The sequence below is a fragment of the Rhinatrema bivittatum genome, chromosome 3, assembly GCF_901001135.1.
Source record: "Rhinatrema bivittatum chromosome 3, aRhiBiv1.1, whole genome shotgun sequence".
NCBI classification, from domain to species: Eukaryota; Metazoa; Chordata; class Amphibia; order Gymnophiona; family Rhinatrematidae; genus Rhinatrema; species Rhinatrema bivittatum.
In genome coordinates this window covers 195,634,960-195,647,734 of record NC_042617.1, presented here as the reverse complement: position 1 = coordinate 195,647,734, position 12,775 = coordinate 195,634,960, and the positions used below count along the sequence as shown (strand labels likewise).

Below are 12,775 nucleotides of genomic sequence, written 5' to 3'. Positions count from 1 at the left end.
GGTAGTAATTGCCATGCCATGCAAATTACCCCAATTTACACAGTTTTACCCATTTATCTTCATTTCCATAATAACTGCCGCTCTATGCAGCTTACCCCAGTTAACACAAGTTACCCCTTTTTTCATTTCTATCTTTTAGCCACTAGGGATCTTCTGTGTTTATCCCACGCCCTTTTGAATTCCATTACAGTTCTTGTCTTCAATACAACTCTCCCTTGCAAAATAATAAAATACGAATTATGACACAATAAATTGTTTCTTATTGATTAACAATAGGGTACTGGCTGCTGCTTCTAAAATGTTTGACTTGGACAGAAATGAGGTGAATGAATTGGAGGGTCTATAACAGAATGGCATACTCACTGGAACATCAATGTATAGCAACTGCCTGAAATGTATGCTGTTCATATTAAGGAAGTTAACTCAGTAAATGGGTACCACAGGAGATTAATCTTTATGCTAAATGCTTTACCAAGAACAAAATCACCAGTGCTGAAATACATTAGAGGGGAAAGAAGCAATTTTCTGTGTGAAAATGGAAAATTGATCTCCAATACAGAGAGTATCATTTAGAAACACCTGAAGCTCCGTGAAATGAAGTTACAAACTACATGAAGTAAAACTGGTTCTTGAGAAGCCAGGGGGAATAAAAATTAAATTTTATTTTGCTGAAGTCCCAAATATAAATAGAACCAACTGACCAAGACCAGATATCTCTGTACAACTCTCAGCAGGGATGGTTCTATAATGAGGCAGGGTGAGGCGGCCACTTCAGGTGGCAAGATTTTGAGGTGGCAAAATTGCCCCTGAAAACTTCCTGCCACAGCCGCCTCACCCTGAATTTATTATGCCTTTTTTTTTAATACTTCCTGGTTGAAGAAGAGGGGCTGCTGGCGCTGCGGCCCGAAGAGAAATCTGCAGAAAAAAGGCCTGCAAGCCCGCAGCAGAGCCCATGCTGCCGTCCTGGAAGAAAGCCGTGTGGGGCCATGGCAGAGCCCATCCTGGACGGTGGCAGCTGAAGAAATGGCAGAAGGAGCCATGGGCCGCTGCCGGAGCCCAAGCCGCCTGTGGCTGAAGACAGAGCCATAATGTGCCTATGACCAATAGGGCCACGGCCATAGGCACCGCTTCAAAAAGGTGCTACTGAGAGCAGCGCAGTTGGCCGCCAGTGGGTCCTCAGCAAATAAAAGCAGCGCTGCCCCGTCAAAAGTGATGGTGTAGTAAGTGCGGCCCCGCTGGCAACGCAGCACTTACCACACTGTCAATTTCGGCAGGGCCATGCTGCTTCAGAGAAGGAGGAGTTCCCCTGCAGGCCGCGTAGCTGGAAGTCATTCCCTTAGCCACGGGGGCTGAAGAAGGAGATTGCTGCTGCCTGTTGTCAAGGAGGAAGTGAGTTCCAGACAGCTTGTGTGCGGGAAAGTGAGAGAGAGCGTGTGTGTATGTGTGTGGGAAAGTGAGAGAGCATGTGTGCAGGAGAGTGAGAGATCGTGTGTGCAGGAAATTGAGAGAAAGCATCTGTGCTTGTGTGTGGGACAGTGAGTGCATGTATGCATGTGTGTGGGAGAGTGAGAAAGTATGTGTGTGGGAAAGTGAAAGATAGCATTTGTGCATGTGTGGGAGAGTGAGAGGCGCATGTGTGTATGTATGTGGGAGAGAGAGAGCACGTATATGGGAGAGTGAAAGAGAGCATATGTGCATGTATATGAGAGAGAGCATATGTTTGTGTGTGGGAGAGAGAGAACATGTATGTATGTATGTGGGGGAGTGACAGACAGCATGTGTATGCACAGCTACCCCAGTTACACTCTGCCTGCTAATCCATGACAATTTCAGGGCATCTGGAAATCAAAAGTTCCAAGGTATGGATAAAGGGGATTTTTAAAAAATCCTTATTTTAATTGTTGGGTGTTATTTGATGTGTGTTTTGAAATATTTTATTGATGTTTGGAAGATTTTTATATGAGCTTTTAATTATTGAATGTTATTCTATTAATTAATTGTTTTGAATGATTCTTTTTATTGGTGTGGATTTACTAATTTTGTTTTATTAGGAATGGTAATGTTTCTGTTTTTTACATTGTTGCAGTGCATACAGAATTTGGCTTGTTGTGGTTTCTAGTTCAGTTTTTGTCTGTACATTTCTATTTATAATGTACAGTTTCTTAATTCTGTATTTGAGGGTCTATCTGTGTTTTGCATGTGTGACTGAAGTGAGTTATTCCATTAGTGTATAGTTTCTATGTAGGGATCTATGGCAGCTTGGCTTGTTCCGTTTTCCTAATAAGGGGTGTATTACTATTTTAGGCCTGGTGTAATATTTGTAGTATTAACTTTCATAGGTAGGGTTGTTGCTGTTTGACTGCTGGCAGTTAGTGCTATTTTTATATAGAAATTATTTTTTCTCGTGGTCTAAGGGTCATGCCCATGCCCAAGACGCATTGCAGTAGGCCTAACACCATATAGATTCCAAGCATCTCTTGCTTTTTTGCAGGGCTTTCTGGCTAGCACCTCAGCAGTGCATGTGAGAACATAAGACCATGCCATACTGGGTCAGACCAATATACATATTGTAAGTGATAATTTTTACCTCAGAAGACTGTGCTTTGAATGTTCTTTTTCATGTAAAATCCGTATTATAAATGCATAATTTTTAATTGTGTGTGAGGAGGCTATTACTGGCATCAGTAGCACGGGATATACTTAATGTTTGGGTACTTGCCAGGTTCTTATGGCCTGGATTGGCCATTGTTGGAAACAGGATGCTGGGCTTGATGGGCCCTTTGTCTGACCCAGTATGGCATGTTCTTATGTGCGAATGAGGGTGTGATGGGGTGGAGGGTCCAAGGCTATACATTTTTCCTAGGGCCGCTAATACCTGTGCACTGGCCATGGGCATTGCTGTACAAGCATTTAACAGAATCTCCAACTTGAGGTGTCATATCTTGTGTAAAGGGGAGGGTGCAGATTTTCACTAGGCCATAGATACCAAATTGGATAGCTATAGCTCTGGCTGAAGAAATGGAAGAGAGAAGTCCAAGTGTCACCGCCAGAACCCAGGAGAGTGATGGCCAAGAGGAAAAATAGAGGCTGCGAGCCGCTGCCGTAGCCAAGCAGGTGGTGGTCAAAGGCCACGTGCCGCCGCCAGAGCCCAGGTCCGTGGCGGCAGAAGAATGGGAAAAGGCACAATTTGTGTGTGTGTGTGTGTGAGGCAGCCTGCTTGTTTGTGTATGTATATATGTGTGTGTCTTTGAGGGAGAGTGCCTGCGCACATGTGCATGCGTGTGTGAGAGTACCTGTATATATGTGTGAGAGAGGTTAAAGTTTGTGCACCCTCCTCCAATCTACGACAATCTCAGGAGGACTGGAAATCTAAAGTTCCCAGGTAAGGAGAATGGGAGATTTTTTTTTTTTTTAATCCTTGTTAGTTTTAATTATTGGATGTGATGTATCTGCAGTTTTTAAATATTTTTACTGTTTGGTAATATTTGAAACATTTTTATACATGTTTTTAATTGGCTGAATTTATCAGCAGATTTGACATTCTTTTTATTGGTATGTTTAATGTTTTATATTTCTTGATTGTGTTTGCATTGCTTAAAGAGAGTTTGGCTTCTTGTGATTTCCAGTTCAATTTTTGTCTGCATGCTTCAATTTGGGGTGGATTTTAAAAGGCCTGCGCGCGCCGGCGCGCCTATTTTGCATAGGCCGCCGGCGCGCGTAAAGCCCTGGGACGCGCGTAAGTCCCGGGGCTTTCGAAAAGGGGCGGGAGGAGGCATGTCCGGGGGCGTTCCCGAAACGACACGGCGTTTTGGGGGCGTGCCCCGGCGTTTCGGGGGCGTGGTCGAGGCCTCCGGACCAGCCCCTGGGACCGGAGGACGGAGCAGGGCTGCCGGCGATGCGCGCAAAGTTACGCCTGCTTTCAGCAGGCGTAACTTTGCCGACAAAGATAAGGGGGGGGTTTAGATAGGGCCCGGGGGGGTGGGTTAGGTAGGGGGAAGGGAGGGCGAAGAAAAGTTCCCTCCGAGGCCGCTCCGAAATCGGAGCGGCCTCGGAGGGAACATGCAGCTCGCGCTGGGCTCGGCGTGCGCAGGTTGCACAAATGTGCACCCCCTTGCGCACGCCGACCCCGGATTTTATAAGATACGCGCGGCTACGCACGTTTCTTATAAAATCCAGCGTACTTTTGTTTGTGCCTGGTGCGCGAACAAAAGTACACGCTCGCGTATTTTTTTAAAATCTGCCCCTTTATATTTTGTGATCTCTTTATTCTGTATTTATTTGGTGAGAGTCTATCTGTGTTCTGCTTGTGTGACTGAGGCTTTATTCTGTTAGCATGTAGTTTCTGTGTAGGGATTTAATCTGTTTTCCTAATAGGAGGTGTATTGGTGTTTAGGGCAGTAAGGCTTTTTCATAGGTTGAGTGCTGGCAGTTATGATATGGAAGGCTTAAAATATTGGAATTGTAGTTCAGTTTATTCCTGGCTTTCCGTGGGCCAAGACCACACCCAGTGCACTTTACCATAGGCCTAATATCATATGGGATCCAGTAAACCTCCTTGATTATTATGAGAAAAGTAGTTTATTAAATCTATTAAACTATTATTATAGAAAGTGTGTTTTTTTGCAGTGTATGCCTATATAATACATATGTTGTAAGTGATATTTTTACTTCAGAAGATTGTACTTTGAATGTCTATTTTCCATTAACAATCTGCCTTTTTAGGTTGGGAAAATTAATACATTTTAAAATAGAAAAGAATGCATAAGTTAAATTATGTGGGGAGGGAAGGGTGAATAAAAGGCTGTAAGGTTTCTCTAGGGCATCTAATACCCTTCTATCAGCCTTAAGAGAGAATGTGTCTCACACACACAGACTCCCACCATTCACCAACCTCTCACACCCCCTGGGGGCAGATGCTAGAGAAGGGTGGGAGGCAGGCATTAGGGAATGGAGGAGTCCAATTTCTAGATCCAGGAGGTGGGGCGGCCTTTGGCCACCCCGCCCCATTAAACATTTCTCCGGTGCCCCCTAGTGCGGATGCCAAAACCTGAGAAAAAAAAAAAATAACAGGCCCAAAATCTGAGTGGTTAGAGCAGTGGGCTGCAAACAAGAGAAGCCAGAGCTCAAATCTTATTGCCATTCCTTGTGACCTTGGGCAAGTCACTTCACCTTCCATTGCCTTCCCCCTGCCCTGGCCCTCAGTGATTTAACCTGCACCGGGCCATGGGGGGGGGAGGGGGGCATTTCATCCTTCGCCTCAGGCAGCAGATTGCCTTGAGCTTCCCCTGATTAAAATAGTACATTTAAAAAAAAAATAAACCGTTTTATAAATGGTTGTGTAAAAACAAATTATTCACAGGTATAAAGTTCCATGGACCAAGTCAGCTATTCCCCAAAATGGCTTACGTATCTTTCTTGTACCCATTAAAAAACTGTCATGTCATAGAGGTCTTTAAGATCATGAGAGGTCTTGAAAGAGTAGATGTGATTCAGTTATTTACACTTTCGAATAATAGAAGGACTAGGGGGCATTCCATGAAGTTAGCAAGTAGCACATTTAAGACTAATTGGAGAAAATTCTTTTTCACTCAACTCACAATAAAGCTCTGGAATTTGTTGCCAGAGGATGTGGTTAGTGCAATTAGTGTAGCTGGGTTGAAAAAAGGATTGGATAAGTTCTTGGAGAAGTCCATTAACTGCTATTAATCAAGTTGACTTAGGGAATAGCCACTGCTATTAATTGTATCAGTAGCATGGGATCTTCTTAGTGTTTGGGTAATTGCCAGGTTCTTGTGGCCTGATTTGGCCTCTGTTGGAAACAGAATGCTGGGCTTGATGGACCCTTGGTCTGACCCAGCATGGCAATTTCTTATGTTCTTATGTTTAAAATCATGAGAAGTCTAGAACGGGTAGATGTGAATCCGTTATTTACTCTTTCAGATAACAGAAAGACTAGGGGGCACTCCATGAAGTTACCATGTGGCATATTTAAAACTAATCGTAGAAAGTTCTTTTTCACTCAACGCACAATTAAACTCTGGAATTTGTTGCCAGAGGATGTGGTTAGTGCAGTTAGTATAGCTGTGTTTAAAAAAGGATTGGATAAGTTCTTTGAGGAGAAGTCCATTACCTGCTACTAATTAAGTTGACTTAGAAAATAGCCACTGCTATTACTAGCAACAGTAACATGGAATAGATTTAGTTTTTGGGTACTTGCCAGGTTCTTATGGCCTGGCTTGGCCACTGTTGGAAACAGGATGCTGGGCTTGATGTCTGACCCAGTATGGCATGTTCTTATGTTCTACAGTATCCCACCCACTCACTGTGTAATAAATATTTTATATGGGATGAGATAGGTTTCATACATAATCTGTTGCCTGCCTCCACAGCTTTGCTCACAGAAATTATTTTAATGTAATCATGAACCTACCACCTTCCCAACCGCAATTGAAAATTGTTATTAAATCTTTTTCTATTTTTACTCTGTTAAAAAGTATAATCTCTTATAAGAGCTTTTTTTGTATATATTTCTGGCGCCAACTAAACCAGCTTTTCGCACAACTCCACTTTAATTTCTTATACTTTTTAAATGTCCCAAACACTTAGCTTTTTTTCAACTGTAATAATTACCATGCAGAAGTAGCAGTCATCAACATGGTTTTGGGGCTCTCGCCACACCACTGGAACTCCGAAGCTGAGACTTTTTCTCTGACCTTTAGTCCACTGACTCAGGTTTTCAACTCATGTCCTGCACACTTTGGGACTGGATTTACGTGCGTAGGCAGGCACAACTTGCATAACAAAGGTATGGGGGTTTTTAGGTAGGGCTGGGGGGCGGAAGGAAAGTTCCCTCCGAGACCGCTCCGATTTCGGAGCGGCCTCAGAGGGAACAGGGAAAGCCATCGGGGCTCCCCTAGGGCTTGGCACATGCAAGGTGCACAAGTGTGCACCCTCTTGCACGTGCCGACCCCGGATTTTATAACATGCGCGTGGCTGCGTGCACAAATCTACACCCGCGCGTAGGTACTAAAATCTAGCCCTTTATGTGGTGTCCAAGGTTTGTCCTGGTCACCCAGTTTAACCCTAAAATATGCATGATAAGCTTTTCGTACAAAGTCAGATATATTTGTCCTTTGTTTGGGTGTTGTAACACAAACACAAATGTAGCAGAATATATCAGGATCAATCCGGCACCGTCCACGAGCTATTCATCCCATCACTCTCTTGCCCTTTCTCCTTTCCCACTGTGGTAACTGGTGACAGAGTCAGTAGGGTCAAGGAAGGGTCAGGGAAGCCAGCACAATAAGCAGTAGTGGGTCAGTAAATCAAAACACCAGTAGTGGCAGAAGCAATGGGGCTGACAAGGAATTCACTCCATGGGACCAATGCAATATGATGCGTGGTAAAACGGGCACTCGTATTGAGCGCCCGTTTTCCTAATGCGAGCACAAACACCTCTCCTGGGCACCTGATGTAATATTATAGGGGTAGATTTTTAAACATTAACGCGCGCATGTTATAAAATCCAGGGCGGCGCGCGCATGGGGAGTTGAATAATGCAATTTTCACGCAGCAATACATCACAGCCTTCCCCAGTTCCCTCCCAGTCTGCTCCAATTAAGGAGCGGACTGGGAGGGAACTTCCTTACCCCCCCCCTGCCCATACTTCCTCCCTCTTTTCCTGCCCTCCCCGACCCCTTAAAAGGCCCCATCCTTTTTATTTTTATTTTGTTTTAGAACTTAAAATATACATCATAAATCTACAAATACTGCCCTCCCCCAACCCAAACAGCTGTGAGCCTCCACTTGCTGAATATGGTTTGCTGAATAGTTTTTTCCTCCTGCTGGGCTCTTTGCTTATTACTCTATCATATTTGATTCGTATGGAATATGGAAAAAATTAAGTACCAAGACAGATATCTAAGAATGGTCTGTTTTGGGATCATTTTTAGGTGTCTTTAAAGAGACGGTGCTACTCTCTCCACAGGAGAAAGCAGCTGCAATTATTCTAACCACGCTGCCAATACAGCTAGCACTGAGAACATCCCTGACTATAGCATAAAACAAGACCCTGGGAAACAGAGGGAAAAACCGTTATACTGTTTTAATTGTAAATGTGCTGTCAGGAAGAGACAAGGAGTATCACTGAGGACCTTAATTATTTTTCAGAATTGTATAAACACAAAATCATTTCTCCATTATGATGTTATTATAGCAAACTTTAGAAGCTTTGGTCCTCATTCTTCTCAGTGTAGGCATTTTCTCCAGCATATGGTACATGTAAACAGTGGCATTAGCTGTCTCAGGTAAAGGGGAAAAAAAGACGAGTGTGAAAGAGACAGGGAGAAGGATAAAGTCAGAAAATCTGTAATAGCAATGGTGACACCTAGTGGCTGGATATAGGGCCCATGATTGCATGGCCCCCAGCAGTCAAGGACTATTACTGCGATGACTGGGCTAGGAGTGCTGGCAAGGAACGTACAATAGGGGGGAAAAGTACCCGGGCAGCTGCATAGAAAGGTTGATGGTGCCGGATCTCAGCCCCAGTTCCCCTTGAGAAGCCCAAAGAAAGAAAGTGCTGGCCGCAAAAAAATAAATAAATAGAATTCTGTAGTTCTTACCTGGCTAAGAATTTCACTTTGCTTTCTAAAGTGCGTTCTACTAAAATGTAACAGAAGCAATACACTTGGAAAATCCTTAAGTGTTCTTGCTTAAAATAGAGTGCTAGAGTAGCAAAGCATGATGTTGGGGGAAAATGCATATTTCTAAACCACCCAAAAAGAAGAGAGTTAAAATTGTCCTGCTTTTTCTAAGTCCCTATTTTCTGTAGCCCAAATGTATATTTTTATGTTTTGACACCTGAGAAAAATAGAGGAACAATGTCTTACCTTAGGAGGTGGGGGCCCATGATCATCCAGAAAAGTGGAATTTCCTAGAAAGAGAATGCAGATATTAAGATTTCATTTTTATGTAAAGTGCTTAGAATGTACTACTACAGATAAATCAAGGCAATGCTGTCTGAAGACATCGAGGGCCCTGTTTTTTAACGGAGTTTTTACCTTGTTGTTAATGCCACACGAGGGCTAAACACTTGTATACTGTTCTCATTCTTGCATGCCTTTGATTATTACAACATTTTGATTCCTTAAATGGGCTTTGTCCTTCTAAGCAGATGAAAAATATAATTTGACGACAGGGCCCTTGAATGCAGCTTGAGAGTCAAATGTGGTTCATCAGGGTCAGTGGTTTTTAAAACATTATAGCACAAAATTAAAAAAAGAAAAAAAACCCCAAACACTTAGATGATGAAACAAACAAGTTCACTCAGATTCCCCAGCATCATTCTGATCTTGCACTCCTGAAGTGAGATTTGTGTTTTTATTGTAGTGACTGGTCCACTTCTCTTCACAGCTTTGAATGGCCTATGACCATGAAAGTGGTATACAAAAGTATTTAATAACTGAATACATAAATTATGTTTACAGTTTTTGAAAGATCCTCCATCTTAACACTTCCCTCATCAAGAATCCAAGTAAATCATAACTGCAAGAGTCACAGTGGTACATGTAATGTATAAACATTGCAACCCTAAGAAACAGATTTTTATTTTTAAATAGATTTATGGCCATTATAAAAAGGTCCATCAAAACAGTGTTTAAACACATGAAATAAAACTTAACCCAGACAAGAGAAAGGAGACCTATGAATAAGATTAAACAAGATGCACTCGAGCACATGGAAACCGATATTATGAGGAATCAGTAATAACTTGTTCTGTTTGTTTTAAAATTCAGGGTTCCACACCATTCTTGATTTTGTAAACTTCTATGACATCCCCTCTTCAGTAGTCTCTTCTCCAAGTCTGAGAGCCCTAACTTGCGTATTAACCTTTCCTCATAAGCTTGTTAATGCTGCAGGCGTGATCCCTGCTGAAAGAAGAGAGGTGCTGAGTAGTTCATTTTTGAGGAAAACATCCTATCCAGCCACTGGCCAGCAAAGAAACCTGAGGCACAATGGGGTCAACCATCTAAAGATGGGAATATAAAGATGGAGAAAATCTTTTTTTTCTAAAAATTTCTGACTGTGACTCTGACTCCATTTGCTGGGAAAGCAGCCCAGTGAGAGAGAAGGATGTGGTACCATTGCATTATGGAAACTCAATGAAAGAGATGAAATGTGCTTCCTGGATGCTTAACTTTTCTTCATATTTTATTATACAAAAGCTGTATAATAACAGTGGATTGCATAGGGAGAGGAAATAGGTCTGATTCAAATTAAAATGATAGCTAATGAAAAAATAAATCTGAGCAAGCATATCCTCATGATCCTGCAAATATATTATCCCTCATCTTTTCCAGAACTATACACTATATCTAGAATTACAAATGAGAACCCAGCCCTTTCTGATAAACCAATTAACTTAGTAAGAGTATTCGTTACCAACCTTCAAATGCAAATTTATTTAACCGTATCACTTGAATCATAGGCAACTGCTGTAAACCAGTGATAGGAAACATTTGTGAGCTCAGGTATCATAAAGTACAAAGCATCTATAACTAGGTTGATGGATGCCAACATGAATGAAATTTTCTTCCAAAATCCTCTCTAATGCTTCTTTAAAACACCTTTTGAAACCTGTTGAAAGGATTGTAACTGAGCCCTCTACAAACAATAGGGTGAAGTCAGTAAATGAGACATTATTGGTTTTTATAAATCAAAGAACTCTTCTAGAAGTTCCCATGACTGCTATAAGCTTGATAAGATAAGTTGCACATAACTGAAAAGATAGACTCTTGCTTGAAGAGTAGAACAACATCAGGCTAATGATGCCATCAGTGAGTGTTGGCAGGGTATGCAAGTCAATGGGCTGTGCGATTATACAGAATGCCCTGCAATGAGTTTGCATCATAAATTGCAATAGTACAGAAATGCCTTCAGTTTTGTTCAGGCTGAGTGAGACATGCACGGGGATCATCTATCTTTGTGGTTGAGTAATGCAACCAATTCTTTCACCCACGTGTTTTCTGGATCCATGGAAAATACATTTGGAAGATCCAATTTAAAAACTGGCAGCAAGCACAGTTCTCAGGTGATATCAACGTCTGTAGCCATGCCTCTCCTTCTGCATTAGAGAAAGACTAAACAGCCAGGATGAGGAGAGAGATTTATATGGATAATGTAGATATACTGGGCAAAACGAGACATGGTAGCCACAGACCATAACAACATGGAGCAGGAAAAGAAAAACAGTCTAAAATTAAAAATGGAAGAAGAAAATTAAGGACAGACCTAAAGGCTTTCAAATAATAAAGGACTACATTCCCACAAGTTTTTTTTGCATGAGACTCCAAGAGGCATGGCTGTTGTAAACCTATAGAAAAGAGTAATAATCCCTAAAATGCTTACCAAATGAACTCAGATGAATGCTTTTATTTGTTTTACAGTGGATGGAATGCTCCAGTATTCAAATACACTAAAAACTTGCAGTTATTTACTGGATATAATAAATATCAGATCACCATTAGCAAATCACATTCATTCATTTCTGCCTAGATTTTTTAGTCTTAACATTTATTTAATAGAAACACAGAAGGAGTGGGCAGAAAAGGACCATTTACTGCAACCAGTCTGGCCATTTGAACCTGCCTACTTTGCTGATACAAGGTCTTTCGTGATCCTGTGGTCTCCCTACCCGCCCGCCCGCCTCCCCGTCTGCCACTAAGGTTCCTTGGTGCCTGACCCATGAATGCTTAAATCCTGCCACTGTTTCGGCTCCTCTAACCTCCACTAGAAGTCTGTTCCAGATGTCCACCAACCTCTCAGAGAAAAAAATATTTTTCTCACCTTCCTTTCTGAGCCTCCTTCCTTTCAACTTTATTTTGGGGGTGTGCATTTGTTTTGAAACAAAATGAAAATTAATGAATTAATCTTCCCTCTCCCCAACATTACTTTCTCCATTTACGAGGTTCTGACAGTCAAAATGGGGCACGAGAAATCCACAAATTGCTCCTACTCCGCTGAATCCCATTGGCACTGGCTGGTTCTAAGGTCTTGACTGGAGCCATTTTCAAGGTCGGTGCCAGAAGAGGGCAGTAAATATTGATCACGTCTGCCCTATACTGAAAGCCCACATATGGATCAAACTATATTGGGAGGGGATAGGTCGGGAGGGGGAGGGGAGGGAGATTCTGTTTTTTTCTAATTTCTGCATGCTTGGGGGGGTGGCAGTGGGAACTGGAGTTTAATTTCTGTGCTGGGGGGGGGTTGGTGGGGGAGGGGGACCCTGTTATGTTTTCCTGGTTTCCTGTTCCTTTGTTAATTTTCCATTTGAAAAAAAAAACCAAACCCAAAAAAACCGAAGCAATCCAAAATACGCAAATGAAATGAAACCGGAATAATAGCGAAAATACAAGCAAACATTTCTTTTCCATGCACATCCTTATTTCACATGATGACCCCTTGTCCTTGAACTTTTCACTCTATGAGAAATGTTTCCTTCTGGTGCTCTCTATATACATCACTTGTTAAAAAGTAACTCAAAAAGTCACCTTTTAATAATCACTTGAAAGTCAGGCAATCTTTTTCCAGTCTTATTCTCAGTGGTAGTGAATTCCACAATTTGGAGGCTACACACCAAAAAGACAGCTTCCTCACCTGACAAAGAAATCTGTGCAAATAAACTGGACCCACTGAATCCTGAACTTTAAAAGCCAGTACTAAGAGCTTAAACAATAAACAGAGCACAGTACTCGCAGTCAGTGAAACTCATGAAGGA

General features: G+C 42.1%; 1 protein-coding gene across 1 annotated transcript in view; it reads right to left on the bottom strand.

The window, feature by feature from the left end:
* The window catches only part of UST (uronyl 2-sulfotransferase), a 615,337-nt gene that overhangs the window by 362,919 nt on the left and 239,643 nt on the right, over positions 1-12,775 (bottom strand). Inside the window, exon 2 of the mRNA XM_029594058.1 lies at positions 8,889-8,932. Within this exon, the coding sequence (XP_029449918.1) occupies positions 8,889-8,932 (44 nt within the window). The remainder of the gene's footprint in view (positions 1-8,888; positions 8,933-12,775) is intronic.